Here is a 24,657-nt window from a genome sequence, read left to right on the forward strand (position 1 = left end):
TATAATTTTCCTTACCCCCAGTGTTTCCCTTGCAAACATTAATCACAGCTTATTAGAAATGAGGGCTGAATGCAACATGGTGCTGAGAGCCACCACTAAATATGAAACAGAGGGGCACTTCTATGTCAAATGAACTTCATGCCATTAGAAAGAGAAGGAGCCGTCCTGTGTGTGATTATCTTGTGTATTCTGGCCTGTCATTTGTGGACGAGGGTGTCAAGGTAAAAAATGCAAAAATGTATGGAAAAGCAACTTATTAGGCCTTTACCATGGTCACTAGGCTGAGCATTTGCTAGCCATCTAGCTACAGCAGGTAGCAGTCATTGCTCCAGCCAAAAACTGCACAGAGTTTAACCATACTAGGTAGCTAATCATCTTACAATAAAATATTTACTGCAAAGCTGGCTTAGTGGGCTAGCAGAAACACCAATCCCCTTGAAAGATGCTTTGTCTACTCACTCATTTGAAGGACATCAGCTCTAAAACAGGTCTGGAATGACAGCAGTTGAGCAGTGAATCTTATTGATAAAGTTACTGACAGCAGTAGCCGGCTGTAGTTACTGGTCAGACAGAAGTTTTGCCATAGTTGAGTTGGAGGTTGGTGATTGCCTCAATCCGACTTTTGACATGTTTTTCTGCTAGAGATCCACATTTATGTTTTAAGGCATTTTAATTCACTTTGCTGAGGTTCACTTGTCTTTGCCATTTTCCTATCTAACTACTAGCTGTCGCTGACATTGAAGCTTCTCTGCTGAAAAAGCTACGGTTAGTTTCATCATTCTGCATCATCTCAATGGACACTTAACATTAGACAACAACATACACTGGCCGGTTTGCATATTATTAGAAAATAAGACAATACTGCTTTCAAAGAAAGTCAGCTACCACGGATCATAAATTTGTTCTGTCTCTAATCTCTGAATGGTACAAGCCTCTTCTTTCATTTAAGTATTCAACCATATGTATGCAGTAAATCGTTTTTGAGATATCGACACTTTTATTGCAAAGTGGAAATGGTTAATATTTCTGTAGTTTCAGGAGAAAGGGTAGGGTGACTCACATCTGGCCCAGTTTCAATGTAGGGGACTAGCATTGCGTCGAACAGATAATGCTTTCCCAGATGTTGGGCCCCTGTGTCCCCCATGGAAATGATGCCTATGTCTGTGGACTGTGAGAAGTGCAGGATGCCTAATCTTCTGGAAGTGCTGGGAAGCCTAGTGCTTCTGCTACGTTCCTAGCCATTATTTTTGGCAGGAAATCTCCTTAGTGGAAAATTCTTTTCATTTCTCACATTACAATTTTAAAAGCATCCTTCTGGCCAGAAAATTGGAAAACATGCTCTTGTTTTTATTCTGGTTTATAAAAGGCAAAAGAGGATAATAAGCTAAAGCATTTTTTGGACTTGGACCATCCAAATGAAGATGACTGTGTCTGCATGTAAATCATGCTGGATACAATGGGAACCGTGCCCGATGGCTTGATTATATACTGGCTGAATGAGACAGAATGATTTTGAATTTAACCTAAATTGCAGTGTTGGGCAATTCTCTGTATTTGTGTGTGACCCTGTGTGACCCCCCCCCCCCCCACATGTTCAATCAGTGTCGACTTTCAGCCATATTGTTCAGGAATCAACTTTGCACGGTGCATTGACGCAGTCACCTGGCAAGGTGTGTGGCGTACTGGGTGTGGCTACTGAATCTTGGCATTCTCCGAAGTCACGCGAGGGGCGCACCCACACACGCCACTCACCTTGCCAGGTGATTACACCAATGAGAAGTTGATTTGTGTTGTCTGGGCATTGCCATTGAGATCAATGCATATTGCACTTGCAATGCATTTTTCTTTTCTTTTTTATTAATTGCATGAATAGCAGAAATACTTTTGAAAATCCATCCAACATATTTTCTGTCAGAATTTCAATAAAACTTTGTCTAAGCATTTATTATGGGCTAATTTTAATTCACCATTAAACCTGTAGTTCAATACCGTAAATGCGCTATTCTGTAACTAAGAAATACTGTGTTTTTTAAGTTTTACTAAACAAAATAAAACCAGGGTAGCTCATATGAAGCCGTTTGCAGCAGTTAATGTCTCCAAATGAACTGTTACTGAAACAAAATAAAAAATAATGTACAATTAAATCATTAATTCATGTGAATGATATGGCTTCCTAAACTGAACTGAGCATTTTTCTTTTGAGAAAATGGGTTCTCGGGACAAAAAATAATAACAACACATCTTGTTGTTTAGTGGTCTCTTTGACATTGACCACAACCGGATGATATTAGCGAGGAAGATATGCTAGGAGATGAAATGCAGCTTGCAGCACTACTGCAGCTATCATTTCACTTCTGTCACGTAATTAAAATGAAAGTCTGCTGAGTTGTGTCTCAGGTCTGTGTCATTAACAAGTGCTAATAATAAGAATAGGACAATATTTTTGTTGTGTACACTATTCTCTCATTAGTGAAAGGAAAGCAGTCTTCTGGTGAACCCTCTACCTGCATAGACTGTGTTCAGTCTGCCATCTCCTGTGCTGTGTATCAAGTCATGCACACACAAACATACGTAACCATGAAACCAGCATGCAAGGACAACACAGGAATATAAGACAAATTAAATTGATCAGACAGTTAGTGTTGTCCAAGCCATGCAATTAAAATGATCAATATATTTCTTATGAGCATCCTTGTATTCAAAGCAACTATGAACACAATGACACACTCACACCCAGACCCACATGCACGCACACACATACTGTATACTCACACGCACACACACACATACATAGCACAGGCTCAACGGAAAACTGCATTCCCACCTCGACCGCTAAAAGATTGAGCACTACCTCTATGTGACATGGCAGAGTGACAGTGATGACAGATTATTCCTTGGGTGCCAGACTGAGAGAGGGTGTGCACAGGCTGGTACGGGTATGATAAACAGCCCCATACTCAGCATTAATGTACATTTGTCTGCATTTCCTCCAGGTGATGGATTGGATTGAGAACCACGGGGAGGCCTTTCTGAGCAAACACACCGGGGTGGGGAAGTCCCTGCATCGGGCACGAGCACTGCAGAAACGTCATGATGACTTTGAGGAGGTGGCTCAGGTGAGACCCACAATGCATGAAAGGTCATCATTGTGATTTACAATAGCAGTGTATTTTATTCCACTTGCTTGTGAACCATTCAGTTTCTGAATCTCAATACTAGAAAAAACATGTACACTTTGTGTACACAAATCTTCCATTAACCCTTTCCACTTTGTCCCCCCAAGAGGGCAATTTCCACCTTTTTGTACTGGTCCTATAAAAGTATGAAATATCTCAGTAAACTCTTTACTCCATACACATGGTTGAAGACTTAAATGAAAGAAGAGACTTGTACCATTTGAGACAATAAAAATGTCAGAGCATATGCATACAGTGTACACAAAAGATACATTACAATACAATAAAATTATAAAAGGCCTTATGTTCTTATAGTTTAGCACTGAATACTTCAATTTCTAAGTTAAGGACCAACCAAGAACTACTTTATATTTGTGGCCAAACTTGATATACTAAATATGGTAAAGATATCGACAAGCATTCAAATTCCACATGAGTTTTCCTAAAACTGCACCTAGATGTCCTCAAGTGTCCCCAAATCTCTCCAAATACAGAACATCTCCATATCTTTCTGTCCCCATGAATAATCAGGAAAGCTCATGTTTTATTAAAACAGATTTTCTCATACAAAATGTAAAGAAAATTAACCTTCATGTGTGTTTTATTCACATATATGAGAGTATGTTCCTATAATGCATGCCCAAAGTGTCCAAAAAGGATTACTTAAGTAACCAGTAATCTTGACCAGTGGTAGTTACCCTGCACATGCATTTTCTCTGTCATTGTTGATTCAATACTACCTTTCAAGCCTTTATTTCTATCAGTCTTGAGATTATCCTGCAAACCATTAATGTCTGTTAGCATTGAGATTTCCTTGCAAGCCATGTCTGAGATTTGCTCCTGGATTTGGGCTGTCGCTCTGGCGCAGGTACAGTAGCTCTTCTGCTGCTATGTGCTGGCATTTATGGGTTTAGCACAGGTGTTTGTGAAAGACATCCTGTACTGGAACAGGGGAAGTGACACGGTTGGACAGTGGACTGGCATGCCGTAACCTTGCTGTCTCTTCCCTGTCCGGGGCACCTCAGAACACATACACCAACGCAGACAAGCTCCTGGAGGCAGCAGAGCAGCTGGCCCAGACTGGGGAGTGCGACCCAGAGGAGATCTACAAGGCCGCCCGGCATCTGGAGGTGCGGATCCAGGACTTTGTTCGTAGGGTGGAGCAGAGGAAGTTGCTGCTGGATATGTCCGTCTCCTTTCATACCCATGCCAAAGAGGTAAGTCTCTCCCCTGAAGTTTGGATTGACCATTAGAGAAAGGTTTTGTGGGTGGTTTAGCAGGATGGTCACTAATATTCCCTCTTTCTCATCTCTGCGTAAGCTGAAGTTTGGACTGTAGCAAAGTCATATGGCTATAGACTGCAGCTACAGAGGATCACACCAAGATTACTGTGGGATGCTGTGATTCTTGAGTCTGGTTAGCAGGCTTTGATCCGTGCCAGATGTGTTCATGCTGTGTAGGGGTGTATGTGAGTGCTAAGGGCACTTCATAGATGCGCAAGGCGTAGCTACGGTGGTCATTGAAATGCAAATGAATCTTTGGAGCTTTAAACTGATCTGAAGTTGTTTAAAAGTAATACGTATTTTGTAAAAGCACTAACCACAAACTTAGATGTAGCCCTACATACGCAGGCGTGGACATTTGCAGTCTATGAATGCAGCTCCACAACTTTGTCAATCAGTGCTATACTTCTCCTTAGTGCTTTGTGTGTACTGTGGTAGTGGAAAGTGACTTCATCCTGTTTTCCGTGTGCAATTGTATGAAGTGCAGAGGCACAATTGGGGAAACTTAGTGAGGGATAATACCCTATGAACGACGAAATAACTGCCCGACAGGGTGGGGCTACACCGAGGGCTATTTACCACCCTGAAGGGCAGTTATTTCCTCATAACTGACTTGTTCATAGGATATTATCCCGCTTATATCACGGCTAACTTGCCAAAGTAATGTAGCTATGGACAATTTTTTTGTTTAGAAGACAGATGTATTAATTAATTGACACATAATGATAATGGGAGAAAAAATAGTTCCTGTTGCTGAAAAAAAATTGGTCCGAGCAGCCTAAAATTGCCTGCTGCGACTAAAAGTTAACTGCATCACCAAAGAAAAGTTCACGAAGTATAGCTGGCCCTTCCCATTTTGAACTGAAGCATAGAGTATTCCGTTGAGTTTTACAGCAGTGTAGCTAGGAAAATCAGCTAGCATGTCTCATTCTTGCAGCCAGTCCTGGTAATGGCCCACGTAGTTATTTTTTTAATATCTGTCATTTTCTTTTTGGCCGACCTGCTCGTCGTTCAGGTGTTTGTATGTCTTTCCCCCTTGTTTTCTTTTTGTTTTCAGACTGTCTAGCCATTCACGCTATAGTATGTAGTTTACAAAGAATCAGTGTACTATATTTTCGCCTCTTGGGCATCTATTTTTGAACACAGCCAGTGAAAGTTTGATCATTTCAAATTAAGATAATTTCATTTTGATCAGTCTGTTTCTGAGGTGGAGTGGGGCAGATTATTTCTGAAGTGAAGTGAGAGTGAAGTGAGACAGTTTCTGCTGCAGTGGGGCAATTGTCAGGTGGAATGGAATGGTTTCCGCATTCGTTTATTCCCTTCAGTGGAGTAATAAAGATGCAGTTTTTCAGGTTGTGACATTGATCCACATTAAGAAACTGTAATGTGATTTTACGAGTGCGTTTCTCCAAAATGCATGAAAATGCTGCTCAGGTTATTGAAGGAGCTTAGTACTAAGCTCATTGCAGTTTTAATACTGACAGTAAGCTCTGGCTCACATCAGGAGATTACATTAATCGTAGTGGTCATGATTTGCCAGACAACAGAATGTTCATGTGCATGGAGTTACGGATTTATTATCATTTGTAAAAAAAATAATAAAACTGCTTTTTTACCTTTTTCCTTCAAATGGGATTACATGGGGGAAAAAAGCCAGCTGTGTTCTTGGATGACTGTGGGTTTTTGGTAACAACTCGAGTATGAATCTTTATCCTTTCAGTCCTTTCAAAGAAGGATTCAAAATCACAGTTTCTATTGTAGTATCCATGTGTGCAAACCATTAGAGCTACACTATGAAACATTTCCATATACAGCACAGTCTGTGATTTAAACAGTGGTACAATTTATGTTCTTTTGGCTCTGTCCTCCAGCACATTGGATTTGAAATGAAACAATGAATATGAAGATATGAATATTACTGTCACCTTTAATTTGAGGATATTTACAGCTTTATTAGGTGATCTGTGTAGGAATCTGTGTATCCCTTTTTACACTGTAAGTGATTTTATTCAATCACTTCCTTAGTGCAGGTACTGTAAAAGAAAACTGTCTGTATCCAGTCTTTATTCTAGGGTTTTGATTGCCTTTGGAGTCTGTTATTAGCGTCTGTCAAGAGTTGACCAGAGTTGTGCCAATGATAGTCAAAGAAGCCATTATGAGGCTGAGAAAAAACAGTCCCACTGTCCATATATTTATTGACTGCAGTGTATGAGATATGCAAGGTTATTCTTCAATACTAGTGAAGTTCATTTATAGATAAATAGATAAATCACATTTTTTTAAACAAAAAAGTAATATCAAGAAGCATTATCTGCATTTTATGTACAGTAGGTGTTCAAAATATTAATTCATTCAATGGCTATTTTCAATAATAGGTCAAAAACCAATAGAGCATGGTTCAATGCTATACTGTGTTTTTTTAGTAGGGCTACATGGTTTCAAGTTGAGAATGCGGGCCGAATCCCAGAATTTTGTAATTAACACCGAATCCTGTCATTAACACAGAAACGGCCAAATATTGAAAATATGAATGTAGTTCACTGAAATACGTTTAAATAGGAGGGTCGTGCTGCTGAAACACAAACAGTCATGAGGCATTCCACAGATGTGTCCTAAGCTCCCGCAACTGGTGAAATCTGCCTTCTTCTAGCTGAGTCATGTAAAGGCGGTTACGGTTATTCGTTTGTAATTTAGCTATTAGTTGTCACATCAAGGTCATTCAATAGTTTTTGAAAGTGGCAACAGAGCTCTCTAATCCTGGAACTGCGAACTACGATTATGCATTTGAAAGATACGACTCTACAAATGTGAGCCTTCCCCCCCCCTTTTTTTTCTTCCATGTTTACAGTGAGGCTCCAGTTTTCAGCTTTCCAGTTTAACATCATAGCCGTTAATGGTAACGAGTTTATACGGTATGTCTTGTATGATAGTCAGGAAATCCGAATTTGAAAAATGAAAAATTATTATTATTAAATTATTGGGGTAACTTATATATGAGTTCTGATATGCATAGCCTGCAGCACAGAGCGGGAAAATGGCGCTAATTGAGTAAAACGAGCTGAACCCTTCAGTGTCCTGGCCCCTTCCCCTGTCCCAGTGAGAGTAAAGTTGATGTCTCATTTGCGCTGTCGGAATAGCAACAGGGATTAGCGCAGTTTAATGAGGCGATCCTTCTTCTTGCCAAGTCTCTGTGGCATGTATACACACTGCCAATATGTTTATCGCATGTTCCCTCATGACACTGTTGACCAGCAGTGACACAAAGACGACGTACGCGTTTTATGTTTTTCAATGTTACAGATTTACCCAAAATCTCAAGCTCATTGAAGTTAATTTCCATTCTTTTTACACGTGTACACAATAAAATGCATTTTAGATGGACATGAAATGTACAGTACTGCAAAACAACTTGAAGAACAGAAAGCATGACACATACATTACAAATATGTAATAATGATGGCAATGCAAATGTTTCCCCATCTACAATTAATTAAGTATAGTACATGCTAAGCAAACACCATACACTAGCACATTACATTACTATACACATTACCTTTCACTAGCAAAATTATTTTGTATTTACAGTAATGTAATCCACCTAATCCAATGGACTAGGTCACGGAAAATAACATTACAAGATTTAGCAGTTGTAAGTATATGTGTACATTTCTTGTCACTATATTGGTGCTGTAAAATAGGTCAAAGTGAAGAACTGCGGTGGGGATAGAAAATCCAAGACAAATGTTGTGAATGTTAAAGAGGTTGCACTGATCTCTTATGTTGTTCGATTTTTTCATAATCTTATGTTTTAATTCAGCACAAGATTTTAGTATTTGTAATACTGGATATCCTGTTTTACATGAAGATGGAAGGTAAAACCCTCTACTAGGAGGAATGGCAGAACTCTTACTCGGTGACATTTGTAATCCAGTGCATGCTCAGATCAGACACAGGAGCAGTTACCATGGGAACCACAGACACGGGAATGGCACTCTTGCAGTATGCGTGCTAACCATTGCAGTGATTCACTGAATTCACAGGAATTGTATCTGTGTAAACAAGTTATTTTTGATTCTGCTATCAACATTAATGTTTTCATTGGGCAGTCCTATTTGAAAAGCTTCCAGTGGTTTTTTTGTAGGATTTTCTGTGGCGTGTTTCCTTTCCAGCGTGTGAGAAGTACAAAAATAAATCAATAAATAACTAACTAAATAGCTATTTAAAAGACCCATTATATGTACTTGTTGCATCAGTGCCATTGGTTACACAGCCTTTCAATTCAATATATGCCGTGGCAGTACTTGCTGTAATCATATTCACAATGATTACTTGTTATAGGCTGAATTGCACTGGTATGATGCTGAATTTTAAAGGATGGATGTGTTCATTTGTAGTTGCTATGGATACTAGAGGCCTTAGTGATCCACCTGTCTTCCATCCAAATAGAGATTTAAAATGTTCAAAAGGCATAACTGCAGTACAACTATTATTATTATAACTATAATTAAGAGATGAGGCGTATGATGAAGATTTTGGATGTATGTTGTATTCTGTTCAAACGTGCCATGTATAAAATTGGAGCTATGTAATGTGTCTATCCAAGCCTTTTTATTTTTATATTCAGGTAGTAGGCCTTGCACTGTCTGAAATGTTTACAACTGGAGCGAGTGTTTAATATACATTTGAATTAATTTGAGGACTTCGGGCATACAAATGAGATGTGAAATGACAGTTATGTTGCAAAAAGAAAGAAATGTGATGTCCACAGCTGCACTGGGCAAAGGAAGAAGAATAATGTTCATCAATCTGTTGTGGCACCATCTAATCAATTATGAGTCGTGCAGTATAGTAGTTGTTATGGCCTGATCTTAAGCCCGAGGGAGATTGTTTGAGGTCATGATGACTCTGATCGCCAAGGCCCAATTGTAAAACTGTCAGTGATTCAGGGCATTAGCAATTTAGCCCTTACAGTCCCTAGCCCAATATGAAGTGGCTCTGCCCAAATCCCTAGAGGTTTTGGTTTTGGTTGAGAACGTTTAAAAAATTAGTAGGGTTTAATAGGTTACTGTCACAGTCAATTTGTTTGGTTGAAAAGGTATCAGGTTGAGAGTGCTTTATGGCACTCTTGGGACTGTTTCAGGCGTGCCTCCATTTTAGTATTTTGTTGACTTGAGATATTAGTGCACCAAGGGTGCAGCTTTAAATACTGTTGGTTTAAGAAGAATACTTCACATTACCTGTGGGTGTGGTGGGGTGGGTGCTGTAATGGGAGTTGGAGTCATTATCGCTGATAGACCTGCAATGGTTGAGCTTTCTGCAAGTGGTTTTAGGTGCACATGTGTTATTATGGCCGGTCACTGAAAAGGAGATGTGTATTATAAAAACAGATGTGGAAAAGCAGCTGATTCTGATAAAAAAAGATCCTGCCTACAGCTGGTTTTATTATTAGTGAATTTAAACAAAGGATTATGGCAACAAAGTCAGAGTCAGGCAACAGTAATGAAAGTAATAGCCAGGTGACAGTAATGTAAGTAACAATTCCGATTAAAGGATTCAGATTCTTTAAATGTGTATAGTATACATTATTGTGTATGTCTTAATGTGTACATTTTGACAGTTCTTGACCTTCATTCCAATTGCTTTCATATCTTAGACTAAGAGGTTCTACTGCACATATTTATTTAACATATGTCCTATACAATTTGGTTGATGTTATCCCTTACTTAGCCCCTTAAGCACCACTCTTTTCTTTACAAAAGCTTGAAAATGACATACCCAAAATAAAATGCTTACTATTCTTGACCCCTTTTGACTACAGGCATAATATGGTCTCCTCTGTAAGGTAACCCTTTGTGGTTTGTTTTCCAAGGGTCAGAATTACTCTACATATTAGTAAAACAAAGTTACAGAAGCTCAAACACAGAGGTAATGGAAGCTTTTTTTTCTCACTGAAAAGATTGTGGATACAGATTATTGTGGCTGTGGCTGGTGTGCTTAGGAGCAATGGAGCCACAGCCAACACTGGATAAATCCCCTTTCAAATTTGATGACAATACAATATCACCAGAAATGAGCGTTCTGCATGGTTTTGTCTAAGGTATGTCTAGATAGTTTTCTAAAAAGGGCATTTTGAGACTTCAAAAGGACACATGGAAACTAAATGATATTATGGGTCTTATGAGGTGTAAAATATTGTATTTTGCTTAGTAAATTATACAACACTTTTTATCATGAAAGAAAGTGTTTGCACCTACCTCTCCCTCTCAATCTCCCTCTCCTTGTGCTTTTTGACACAGTGAAATGTGCTGTGTAGACAGCAGAAGACAGACATCTTTAGACATGTTGATACATTCATTTTTGACGTGTTAAAAAATGACATGTTCTAGTGATTAAGATGTATGGAAAGCCAAGTATAGCTTATGTTAAGGAGCACATCACAATCTCATGAATATAACCAAAAGGATCATATTTGTGTTGTACCAGTAACACATACCTTGATGCAATATGGGACAATATGAAATCTACACACAGTGCATGCATTTCCATTGGCTTTTAAGTGGGTTGAGGCATGTATTAGTAACAGGACAAAAATAACCGTGATGAGATGTGTTGCATTGATGGCTTTCCATACATTTCTACAGTACTTCAACAAATGAATTTGATAATGTCACTTTTGATCTCTTTCACCCAATGACAATAAAACAGTTCCTATGCCTGTTGTTTCTGAGCCATCCAGAAACAGATACAGCTGCACCCTAGCAAGCTGCAGTGGGTCTACTGTAACACACCGCCAATCAAACCCAACAAGCTTATGTGGAGTTTGTACTGCAGTGCAGTGATAATAGTCTGTAACAGTATGTTCAGGACCCATGTAAAGTAACGTTCAGTAAGTGCTCTTTGCAGCTGTGGACCTGGATGGAAGATCTTCAGAAGGAGCTGATGGAGGAGGTGTGTTCGGACTCTGTGGACTCTGTGCAGGAACTCATTAAACAGTTTCAGCAGCAACAGACGGCCACCTTGGAGGCCACACTTAACGTCATCAAAGAGGGAGAGGACTTGATCCAGCAGCTAAGGTGATTCTCATCTCTGTTCACACATATGTTACGTATATCACAACTGAAGTGACCCCCGTTTCTCTATACATGAGGAAGAACGGTCAGTGTGGTATTGAGTATTCAGTAGTTCCCTTACTGTTCCCTTAATTATGTTGAATTGGCCTGTGACAATATTGATACAGTAAAATTACCAGTGTCGAATGACTAACCGTATTAAATCAACAAACAGTGTTTATATTGAGACAAAAAGAGACACGGTATGTACTCTTTGACCATTGTTGTGCAGTCATACTTCACCCTGTTGAATGACTGGCCCACAAATTAATTACTTTTCATTCCATGGGTGTGTCTCTGCAAAGGAGAATCACATACCTTTACATTGTAACATGATGAGATTACGATAGGGACCTACCTTTTCTTCCCTATTTCTTGCTGCTGTAACAAGATGGCAGCAAGATCACATTGAAGCCAGTGCCTCTAATGTGATGAATATCTTTTGTGTTTTAGACACAGCTCTCAGTTTAAAGATGAGTTTAGGAATATTTATCTCTGTCACTCCTGACAGTTTAATCCAGGCTTGTGTTGAAGAATTGTTCTCACTCTCATCTAATGGAAAATATTATGCGGACTTATTGCAGACATCAAAAGCAATCACGCTTAATGTTGGAAATGTCTTTCTGAGAAACAACGAGCCCCGCTGGGTAGCTCTCTACACCATGTTCAGCAGATCTGCAGGAGTGATGCAATTCTATTTCTGAGAACTATTTTAGTCAGGTGCTCATTTAAGCATTTAAATGAGAACCTCATTCTTCTTGCCTGAAGAGATTTTTATCTACTGCAGGTTACATTGCTCCCAGTTTACATGCTGCCATTTTCTCAATAACATTTCCAGTACTAGCTAATATTTCTATTAAGTCTTAATACAACACTAAGATGCTTTTGTAGTGTATGACTCAATTTGCAGGAGAAAACGGCACTGTGAGTAGCATGAGTAGCACCTACAGTATGGATGAAACGAAAATGCAACCAACTAGTTACAGTACTTCACTAGACTTACTATGACTCAAGCCAAGCTCATTTCCCTGACTGTGACTGCACCTCATTGTTTCTGTCAAAATTCCTGACTGTGACCACAACTCCTGTTTAACCCCAGTGCCTGAACATCACAACTATTGAAATCCCTGACTATGACTGTGTGCCACATCTCTCGCTGTAGCTTCTGACCGTAGCTGCCTTACCCCTTCTTTTGGAGTCCGAAGCTCATGAAGCGTGTGATATCTTGTGTGTTTTGTGGTGGACTGCTGCAGAGACTCTGCGATGTCCAGTAACAAGCTGCCGCACAGCAGCTCGGTCACGCACATCGAGAGTGTCCTCCAGCAGCTGGATGAAGCGCAGGGGCAGATGGAGGAGCTGTTCCACGAGCGCAGGATCAAGCTGGACATCTTCCTGCAGCTCCGGATCTTTGAGCAGTACACCATGGAGGTGAGGAGACCCGCTCTTCGCAGGGCTTAGGGTTTGAAGGCGATCATAATCGTGATTATTTTGGTCAATAGAAAACTTACAGTAGCCGTATGAACGGCGAATAGGCTATATATTTAACGTTTTAACGTAGAAAATGACTTCCAAATGACTTAAATGGGCTACATCATGCAATTTATGTTGTGATAGGCAGCAACTTCACCCCAATTTCAACCACGACCTCCACCCAAGGTGAGCTGGAGGTCGTGGTTTGCATCTCCCAGTGCTTTTCCAACTTGGCAATTAACTTTTGCTATATTCCATCTTTCTCAAGACTCTCGCACATGTGTTTACGTGTGTGTGCTTTGAGTTGTTACTGGTTATTGGTTTTCATGAAGCCACGAAAGCATCCCTTTATTTGGGCTATGCGTTTAAATGGATGGTGAAACATTTACTAAACGTGCCGGTTCTCTGGAGCTGGTATCCACTCAAGATGTACTACAGATGCCATCGAGTGTTTGGGCTTTGGAACAATACTAAACGGAATGCAGTGCAAAAATGGTTTTTATCTTGATTTTCTTGTGTTCATAATTGTGGGGAGCCAAAATCTTAATTGAAAATAAAATTTGATTGATCACCCAGCCCTAGTGCATGTCTGCTCTCCTGCATGCCTCTGCTGTATGTATAGTGGTCATTTTCTGAAATTGATGTGGGCTATAAAAGGGGATGTGAGGATGAAAATGAATTATGTTAATGGATCTCTGGTGAAAGATCCCTATTATGCAGAATAAATCAGCCAGTGAGGTTCAACAGCTTGTCCAGAAACATACATGACTTGCTCAGTCACATCTTGCTCTGTGCAATAATGTTCACTTTTTTATTACAAATGTGCTTTCATTTTCTGCCATTAATAATGCATTTTATATCAGTAATAATGAGCACACGTATGGGTGAAGGCAGTCTAGTATTCGTGTCAGTTATGAAATATTATCAGCGTGTGTAGTATTCAAATCTGCAGTCAAAAAGTATTCACCTCATTTCATTTTGAAGATACTAGGCCTTAAAAATGTTTTTGTTTTTTTCACAAGAAGCCTCTTCGAGGCATCTTATCTCAAAAAGTGAATTTTTTTTCCCAGTTTTTTTGTCTGTGGAAGTCTTGAGAGACCTATCGCCTATAAAATTTTTTAAAAAAACATCGACGATATAGCTCATGAAAAATGCAATTAAGTTAATTTACGCATATTTTGACGCTGCTGAACGAGGGCTTCAGAAATGTGCCACCATCCTCAATTTTGGATATGTTGAAGATTTACTCAAGATCATCTTTCATGAAAACATGTCATGGTGTCTTGATAAGTTTCTATGGCTGCTTCAAAACCTCTAACATCATACATTCGTATATATGATTTCTTGTTGTTTGTGCATTTGAAAAGCCCATCTCGGGACAAGCAATTGGACATTCACAAATGCTATAAATACTGCGATACATTGCATTGGATTTGTTTTCACACTCATCTATGTTCTACTACAAAAATATAATAAAAAAATAAAAACTGGGTGGTGGGGGGAGGGGAATCACCAGGATAAGGGTTGGAGGGTGCCTTACGAGCCCCCCAGCCACCTGTTGACGAACGGCACACCTCTTAGCGGAGCGGACAGCGAGCGTTACGTGACTGTGGGTCGCTGCAGGTGACAGCGGAGCTGGATGCCTGGAATGAGGACCTGGTGCGGCAGGCCAGCGATTTCGGCACGGAGGACCTGGCGGTGGCGGAACAGCGACTTCAGCGACACGCAGAGCGCAAGCTGGCCATGACCAGCATGACCTTCGAGGTCATCCAGCAGGGGCAGGACCTGCACCAGTACATCATGGAGGTGCAGGCGTCAGGTGAGCTTACCGGAGACCGACAGCACAGCTTTCCCTGCGTGCCACACTATCCTGCTATTTCCTCAGCTTGTCCAATGATTGGGCCGTGTGACGTGCCTGAGCCAATGGGAAGATATTGCGCTTCCAAAGGGTAATGAAGATGTCACTGTTTTTTAGCTTGCTGGATAAGCACTTGAATGTATGGAGAGTTTTGCAGGGGCCTGGCCTTACGTAGGCAGTTGGAGAGAATTCAGGAAATGGGTTAACCCCTTCGCACAGATTCCCAATCTGGCAACCCCACCCAGTGGTATACTTTAAGGCTTTATAAATCCAGAGGTGAGCATCACAGAGGCTTTAAAAATGGCTTCATTTATCTTATTTATAGGTATACAAATATAAAAACCATGTAGGCAAAAATGCAAAACTGAAGTTAATCTGATATTTTGCAATGACGTACCGTGCAATGTATTGCAATGTATACATTTCCTGATTCATAAACCGCAAGTGTACAAAATCTGAGGGCAGGGGGATTTGCTGAGCTAATAAAGATATATGAAGCAAAATGTAGTGTTCCCTGGTGTCTCTTAGTGTCTCCAAATCTATCCAAAATGGCGAAATTGTGGATTGCTGTAAATCATAAAATATTTATATATTTTACTGAAAATCACCTGCTTAGAAGCTCACTTCTGCATCATTTGCAAGTGGGAATTATTATCTATTCATCAGCATAGGGTCTTAAAATATCTAGGGTCAAAAATCGGATCGAAAACCACTCTGAAAATGAATAAAGAGATTTTTGTCCCTTATAAAGCATATAGATTTTTTAAATGAAACATTGATATCGCACACTGAATGACACACAAATAATGCCAAATTAATGTGTCACACTGTGGAACACATACCTAAACATCATTCACTCTTGTCAGTTTTCTGTACTCTAGTATGTAATCTTTTGTTGCAAGGGGATTTCAATTCTTATGAAGACTGCCACTATGAGCCTGTTATGCTCGCTAGCTGGCCTGGGTATACCAAAACTTCATATATTCATATCTCCCCCCTTCAAGGTACTGTCTATGCAAATACATGTTCTCAAAACATTCCAGCATGATGTATACGCAGGGGTCTGTGCAATTAACTGGGCGTCTGAGAAATCTATCTTATCTTGTTTTAACTCACTATTTCCCGGAAGATAATCCCCATGGTAGCTTCCGTCATGAGGTTTTATGTTTTTGGTTCTGCAGGCTCTCAGGCACCAACACAAGATAATCCAGAACACACAGTTAATGGCTGTGGCCTTGGAGGCCCATGGTACAGACAGGGAGAGACATCTCCACTCACACAGTTACAGAAAATAATATTCATTAGCACAAAGCAAGTTATGATACTTTAATAAGTATGTATGATCTGGATCACTCCAGCATAAGCAACTAATAACAGGATAAGCACTAATAATAGGATAAGCAATTAATTATAAAATAATCACATGAATATATAATTTCAACAACAGCTCCTATAGGCTACTAAAAACTACATAGCCTCTCAATACAAACTAGCATTATTAAGACTAACAGTTATGGCCAATGCACATAAAACATATGTAAAAAATATGACACAACACAAATAATCTTCAACATGTTCATATCCTAGACTTGCGCTTTTGAAGCAGTTTGTATAGAAAGTATAGCAAGCTTTTAATAAAATATCAAATAACGCATAACAAATAATCTAAAACCTAACCAAACAGGTAAAAGCACTCTTTTTGAACTTTGAACCCATGTCAATCTGCTTTCTTTGCATTATATATATTGTGGCACCCCCTATTGTGGAGAAGGTGTAAGAGCTTTTCCTGGATGAGACGTGCACTGTCATCCTCAGTTTGTTCCTTTACTGTACTTTTTCATTTTTTTATTTAAATGAGTACAGCATTTACTATTCAATGTGAATTTATATTCACACTTTTCTCAGAACGGTTTTTCTTGTAGTGTACTGTTGTAATATGCTTTGGTTAAAGGAGTTGCAGTCTCAGTCTCAGTGTACTATGTAAGAAATATACAATACATCCATGCTCTACTTCTTCAAAAAGTATTGTTTCTGATTCTGTCACAATTTAAACCAAGTTTTTCTGACATACTTTTGTTACACACAGAATGTAGCATTGTGGCTTTATTTATTGCAAACAGAACTACTTACAAGGTAACTGCTGTACCTTTTTTCATATTGACCCAACATTGTCCTGACTGTTTGTGTGTGGGCATGCGTGTTTTCATTTCAGGCATTGAGCTGACGGGGGATAAGGAGGTGGATCTGGCCTCTCAGGTGCAGGAGCTGCTCGAGTTCCTTCATGAAAAGCAGCACGAGCTGGACCTGAGCGCAGAGCAGACACAGAAACACCTGGAGCAGAGCCTGCAACTGCGCCACCTGCAGGCCGAGGTCAAACAGGTACTGTACACTGACCTCTCACAACTACACTACCTGCAGGCTGAGGTCAAACAGGTACTGTACACTGACCTCTCACAACTACACTACCTGCAGGCTGAGGTCAAACAGGTACTGTACACTGACCTCTCACAACTACACTACCTGCAGGCTGAGGTCAAACAGGTACTGTACACTGACCTCTCACAACTACACTACCTGCAGGCTGAGGTCAAACAGGTACTGTACACTGACCTCTCACAACTACACTACCTGCAGGCTGCAGTCAAACAGGTACTGCACACTGACGTCTCACTCACAACTGCTGTTGTATTTAGAGTACAAGTGGCACCATACACTCAGGGAGCACTTTATTAGGCATTTATTAGATACATTTTTTGTACTTATAAAGTCTTCTGTTGCTGTAGCCTATCCACTTAGAGGTTTGATGTGTTGTGTGTTCAGAGATGCTCTTTTGCATACCACTGTCTTAATGTGTGGTTATTTGCGTTACTGTCACCTTCCTATCAGCCTTAACCAGTCTGGCCCTTCTCCTCTGATCACATTTTTCCCCATTCTGACAATTGGTCTGAAAAACAGCTGAATCTCTTCACCAATGTCGGCATGCTTTTAAGCAGGTCTACCTAATAAAGTGATCACTGTGTGTATATTTTTGTCATGTAGGTTGAGCAGGTGCATATGTTTACAATTTTGTGGTTTCAAAAGATGAAAAGCGTAGTTTCCTTATCATAATTGTTCAATTCTCTCTGGAAAAGTTAAAGTGTAGAGCATCTCTGAACACACAATGCGTCAAACCTCTAAGTGGATAGGCTACAGCAGCAGAGGACTTAATAAGTCTAAAAAACTAAGTAATTAAGTGCTCACTGAGTGTTATCTTGTTCCCTGTTTTGTGATTCAGTTGGCACTAGCTTGTAAGGGTTCCAATTGAAAACAAGTACAATGCAATGCTATTACGCATGAAGATAGTTGTGAAATGGTGTGGGTGTTTTTTTATTTTATTTGAAGCTTCCAAAAATTCAATTTCCGTACTGAAAGGGGACTGATTGTGTTTTCAGTCCACATCCTCTTCTGTCTCCCTGTCCACCGCGCCATGATCCACAGTGTGGCAGAGTTTCAATAAAACATGTCACACTCCAACCCTTCCACAAGATTGAAAATAAGGCAGAACCTCCCGCTAAAACAAAGTCAGGAGCTAAAATAAAGATGAAATTCTTCTTAATCTCATGATGCTGAGAAAATTCCCCATTGTAAATCACTGAAATATAAATGAAACAAAATGTAATTGATTGAATTTTTATTTTGTAACATATTTCATTAATAATGGAATATAAAGAATATAATTTATTCAGCCATAAGGATGCAGGCGATTATTATTCCGCCAGCAACGCTGTCTTTTCCTATTGACTGTACTGTATTTCGCAATTGATTCCTCCAGTTATTTGTCAAAGCAATCTGTAGTGTGTGTTGGTTTCTGTGGTTACAGTAAATGTGAAAATTCTTTGCGCTGCATTTGGCTTCTATGGTTGTGTGTGATAGAGCCCTTTGTGCTTTCCCTTATTTTTTTAGTAAGGATGTCAGTTCATGTTTATTCAACATTTTCTGAAATTACACGCTTGTCCTACTAGCAATTGCAAGTCAGCTGTTTCATTTTGTCATGGGAGGAATATCAGCATGTTTCTGTGTACTTCCTTAAGCAATGCTGACTGAGCTCTCTCCTATTAAGTTTAGTGTGTCTCACAGTGCACTCCAATTGTTTTGGATTAATTCATTTGGAGCAGGGAAGAGAAGCTTCCTTGAAGCGTAACCTGGTGGGATGCTTGCAGTGAGTAGCACCCTCCATTAAACTCCAAAGTTTTACTAATTTGGCCACTGTCCTGAATCAGCATGTGCATGATCCCGAAGGGAAACAGGCAAGGGAGTGAAGTGAAGTTTGAAAAGAAGAACGGTGATGGTAAGCATTTTTTGGATTGTATAAACGGAAGTAGCGATAAAACTGTCGTAGCAAACATAACGAGCAATAATAAAACGAACGAAACGTTCTTTACTGGTGCTGGTCGTGACCGGTAGGACTTTGCACACCTGGCTGTAGTGGCGGCCTGAAATACGAGGATATGAGTCGGCTATTGACAACATCATATCCTGCACTAGCGCCCCCCTACTGGTCAGTGTGGCACCTGCCGCTGTTCATGAAACTGCTCATGAAATGTCTTCCTCCTGGTCATGACTGTGTGAGCCGAACTTGTGGACATGTGATAAGAAGTGGCAGTTAACATCACATGCTTCCAAAGAGATCATATGCTTGAAGCTCTCTCAAGTCAATGGGAGGTTTTTGACAATGAGCACTGATAGAGTGCAATCGGGCATTCCAAACTGGCCCAAAATGGGATTTTAAACAGTGTAATTTCAGCAAGGATCTCCAAGTACTCTCCATGACAACAGCTCACAGCTTGAAATCTGGTCAATAGACAAGCAGGATGTAAAGGGGAGGCTCTGTTCATTATCATGCATACAGACGGGTTTCACGAATTCCACTATGTTGTGCCATAATTTAGCACATAGTTTTATACTTACAACTATATTTTAACTTGCTATGATTCATAAGAAAGCTGAATTTGCCAGCAGGATGGTTGCACTGTAACTACATACCATCTCTGTGGTTACTGCTGGTCTTGTTAACATATTGTGTGCACTAATGTAGTTTATGAGATTGATGACTGCTTTGGACTTTTGGAGGTCTTTTACTGTCAACTACTGTGAACTCTTGGAAAATATTATGATGGTCAGCGATGGTAATTGGTACATTTATACCAACAGTCAACTGGCTGCCATGCAAGGCACCATCCAGCTCGGGAGCAATTGGGGGCTAGGTGCCTTGCTCAGGGACACTTCGACACACCGAGGGTGGGATCGTACCGGCAACCCTCTGACTGCCGGGGCACTGTTCTTACCTCCTGAGCTAATTAATTGGGATGCTGTTTTTTTTTTTGTGATGTATCCAGGTCCTGGCATGGATCCGGAATGGGGAGTCCATGCTCAACGCCAGTGTGGTGAACGCCAGTTCACTGTCAGAAGCGGAGCAACTTCAGAGGGAGCACGAACAGTTCCAACTCGCCATCGAGGTAAGCAGCCAAAACATGGCCGACGAGGCCAATTGCTTCAGCGTGTACGCTCCACGTCCCCCGGGCCGCAGTGTCTGCCGGTATTTGCTTCTACCGTGCGCTACACCACCTGATTTCACTCATTATTTTACCTGCTTGGTTCAGATAAGCTAATTTGTGAAATCAGGTGGGGTAGCGCACAGTTGAAGCAAATGCTTACAGACACTGCGGCCCGCAGGACGTGGAGTTCAGCTGCGCTGATGGACAGCGTATACACGTCATGGGGCTTATGGGAACAGCATGTGGAGTGTAAACTTACAGCCGGCAGCAAGGAGCATCCTGTTTTGCCTCCGACCGACCGAGTACATTAAATAATCTTATTTAGAATGGAGGTTTTTGGCGCCCTGTCATAGCAGTGAATTATTACTGTTAAGCTCCAAGAAAACCTCAGGGAATTGAATAATGAATGCAAGATCTTTTAAGAATCTACTCATTTGATTTTATTGAGCCCTTTTATTGCATGAAATAGACATTATCAAAAGAGAACTATTTTCCCTCCACCCCAATAATTCCTTTTTTTAAAAATATTTAGTTTATATATTTATTTTATATAGTGTTTATTATGAAATATGCTGCATATGGATTTGTTTACAAACGCAATGCTGTTATAGCACAGGAAGCAAATATGGTCATGCTACTCTCAAAGAAAAGGCAAATATACATTTATGGTTAGCACCTACAGTATGTATTTAACCAATGTATGCTTGTCTGAATTAAACTGCCATGGCTTGAGTTCAGAGCTCAGAGGTCAGCGGAAAGATAAAATTCCTTATTTCTTAAGTCTAATGTTATTCCACATCCTTTATATGAGTGTGACGACAGCCAGCATAGATTTGTACAGAACATTCTTAATGAAATGTAAGTGGTTAGATCCCTCGATGCGTCATTTACCAAATAATATGTCACAGCAAACAGATTGTGTGACCATTTGAAATAAAATTCATGTCATAACATTGTATTTTGTGGGAAACAAAAAAATGACATATTGAACTAATGAGGTTACAGTACATCATGTTTATCCTCACCACGTGCATGGACATGTGTGGACACAAGTTTGATGATTTCTCACCCCACACCGCATCTAGAATGCTGTCATTACTCACACAAATTTAATTTTGCAGATGAAGAGCACCGTACTATATGTACAGTAGTTTCCATTTGTTAATTTATTTATTTTTCTCTTCTGTGCTACTGGATGGTGTAGAGTATAAACAGATATGCCAGTCTTCTGATTGGTGAAGGATATGGGTCATTTTAAATATTCTAAATATTCCAAATATTCTCTGTGGAGTAATCAGCATAAATCAAGTCATAATGCAATCTTGCTTAGGACAGCACTTACTGTATGCTATTTATCACAGAAGCCCCTGGGCACGTTAGTGCGAAACCCTTTTTAGAATTCAAGGATGACTATATTATTCATGTGCAGATGTTGAGGTTTATTTAACACTTGTAGTTGGAAAACAATCTGTAATTTTCTTGCAATCTGTAACTTTTGGCCTTTGGTATACTGTGCATTGTGTCTATTAATCAAACAAAATAGTTACTATGTAGTAGAAAGATCAGATTTATTTGAAAAAGCCATCTACAGAGGAGGTGACTGTGCTCATTGACCTGTGCATAACATTGGAACATTAGATTCACTCGTTCGGCTGTCATGCAAGGCACCAACCAGCTTGTCAGGAGCATTTATGGGTTAGGTGTCTTGCTCAAGGACACTTCAACACTGCCCGGGTGGGGGCTCGAACCGGCAACCGGCAACCCTCCGACTGCCAGACAACTGCTCTTACTGCCTGAGCCAATGTCAACAAAAACCAGCATACCCCTGTGCTCTCCCGGACCAGGAGTGAGGACCACTATCTTAGTGAATTCACTGCAGCCATTGACTATAGAGTGAATAAACCGTAACCAGGGATGGGAAGCTTGCACGGTATGCACGATTTTGCTGCCACCAGTTACCCTGGCTCAGTCAGCTAATTAGCCATATGCACCATGACCGATTCACTTGGAAATTAGACCATTATTAGCTGCTGTTTATATCACTGAATGTGGATAAAAATGACAGATCATGTAAATGATTGGGCTAATTAAATCAATGAGAGCAGAAGTTGGTCTGAAATCCAGAAATGGATATGGCCCGCCGTAAATGTTGGACATGAGACTTAACACAGGGGTGCTGATCCATTTCCGGATTTTGTGATCCGACTTCTGGTCTTAATTATTTTAATTGACTCAATCACATCTTATCTGTTTTTGAGTACCAGCTACAGCTACAGACTGCAAGTGTATCCTAATGATTTTACTGTGCTCAAGTACCAGGCTTGAACCAGGGTAATTTATAGAGCTGTCAGCAAATTAAAAACAAGTCAATTGGTTGGAACAAAAACCAATACGCAGACCAGAGCACTCGAGGACCGGAGTTGTGCACCCATGGACTAACGGCATACGTGTCCCACCCTTCTCCGCCAGTCCCTGTTCCACGCCAACTCCCTGCAGAAGACGCACCAGAGCGCGCTGCAGGTTCAGCAGAAAGCCGAGGCCATGCTGCAGGCAGGGCACTACGACCCCGACGCCATTCGCGGCTGTGCAGAGAAAGTGGCCCTGCACTGGCAGCAGCTCATGCTGAAGATGGAGGACCGGCTCAAGCTGGTGAACGCCTCCGTGGCCTTCTACAAGACGTCGGAGCAGGTGAGTCCCAGCGGTGTTTGCAGCACCCCCTGGGGGGGGGGAATTCTGTACGTGCGTGATTTGAATAACTGATTTATCATGTTATGACTTAATTCCTGACTTAGGTCTTTGAAATGCTCTGGTTATTTTGGATTTCACCAGAATTTTTTGTGAAATTGTTCCTCAACCACCCACACACTCCTTCAATTCACTGCACAACTTGCATTTAGGATGCATGTGCATAGATGTGAGGTGAGACGGAAGTTACAGATGGGTAGAAAAAGGGGGGTAAAATATGGTGTTCAAGAAGAATAAGTGGGGAACCTTAGATTTCATGCTTAAAGTTAGAAGCTTCAGATCCTCATGAAGTTGAATCAATATATGTGATGTATATTCCATTATTTGGTCTTGTTTTAACAGAAAACTGAATGAGTGAATGTGACATGGTCTCGCGGATTTTATTACAGAATTTATCAAATTGAAGCATGTGCTGATGATGTTCTGTTGTATTATTACAGTCTAGGAACTGAAGTGTATTGTCTTGTATATAATTTATTTTGTCTTGTATTAATATGATTTGCTCCATCATAATAATAACAATACAGTATATTTCTGATGCATATTTTATCTATGAATCACTTATCCAAAAGACCGGTACTGTACTGTAGTATTGCAGGTCACACACTTTGGCCCTGCAGAAGTGCACTGCTGTTCTGTAGTACTGCAGGTCACACAGTTGAAGTATACACTTCGCCCTCCAGGTATGCAGTGTGCTGGAGAGTCTGGAACAGGAGTACAGGAGGGATGAGGACTGGTGTGGGGGCCACGACAAGTTTGGGGCCTGTGCGGAGACGGACCATGTCATCCCACTCATCAGCAAACACCTGGAGCAGAAGGAGGCCTTCCTAAAGGTGTGTGCTGAAATGTGAGGGTTTCTGTATGTCGGGATATGTTAAGAAGCTCTGCTTACCCATAATTCCCCAGGGTGTTGCCAGTTGCTCATTTCTCTGTCCCTGTGTTACATTGTATTAAATGTTTATAGAAGAGCCAAAAAAACTCTTACGAAAATGCTAATATTTTCACTCATCTTTTTAATAAAAACTACCAAATGGATTTTTATGAGACTTTCAGGGTTCATTGGAGTAGTGCGTTATTATGAAAATATTTTTCATGAATATTGGTCCCAGAATGGCGAAACGACGAGGCTGGCGATTTCCGTGTTTTGCATGCAAGTGTGGTTCGGACATTATCTAACAGAGGCACGACCGTGTTAATATCTGCTTGCTGCAGGCCTGCACCCTCGCCAGGAGGAATGCAGAGGTCTTTCTGAAGTACATCCACCGAAACAACGTCGGCATGCCTGGAGTGGCAGGCCATGCCCGTGGACCAGAGCAGCAGGTCAAAGGTCAGGACTCCTGGCTCCATCAGAAGTAGGGTTCATCCAAGCTAGTTTTCCCATTGGGCTCAGTAGGAAAATTAGCATGGAGGAACCCAACTGTGTATGTCCCCATTGATAACATGAAAGATGGTGGCATGGTGGTGATGGTCTAGGGCTGCTGT

General features: G+C 40.6%; 1 protein-coding gene across 2 annotated transcripts in view; it reads left to right on the forward strand.

The window, feature by feature from the left end:
* The window catches only part of LOC133123297 (kalirin-like), a 151,018-nt gene that overhangs the window by 58,043 nt on the left and 68,318 nt on the right, over window positions 1-24,657 (forward strand). Inside the window, exons 10-19 of one of the 2 annotated variants that reach the window (XM_061233642.1) lie at window positions 2,994-3,116; window positions 4,202-4,393; window positions 11,363-11,532; window positions 12,822-12,996; window positions 14,662-14,857; window positions 17,109-17,275; window positions 20,272-20,391; window positions 22,900-23,118; window positions 23,859-24,008; window positions 24,388-24,502. In XM_061233642.1, the coding sequence (XP_061089626.1) occupies window positions 2,994-3,116; window positions 4,202-4,393; window positions 11,363-11,532; window positions 12,822-12,996; window positions 14,662-14,857; window positions 17,109-17,275; window positions 20,272-20,391; window positions 22,900-23,118; window positions 23,859-24,008; window positions 24,388-24,502 (1,627 nt within the window). Of the gene's footprint in view, window positions 1-2,993; window positions 3,117-4,201; window positions 4,394-11,362; window positions 11,533-12,821; window positions 12,997-14,661; window positions 14,858-17,108; window positions 17,276-20,271; window positions 20,392-22,899; window positions 23,119-23,858; window positions 24,009-24,387; window positions 24,503-24,657 lie in introns of those variants that run through there. The other variant, XR_009708228.1, reaches the window with a different exon arrangement.

This window comes from Conger conger, chromosome 3 (assembly GCF_963514075.1).
Source record: "Conger conger chromosome 3, fConCon1.1, whole genome shotgun sequence".
Taxonomy (NCBI): domain Eukaryota; kingdom Metazoa; phylum Chordata; class Actinopteri; order Anguilliformes; family Congridae; genus Conger; species Conger conger.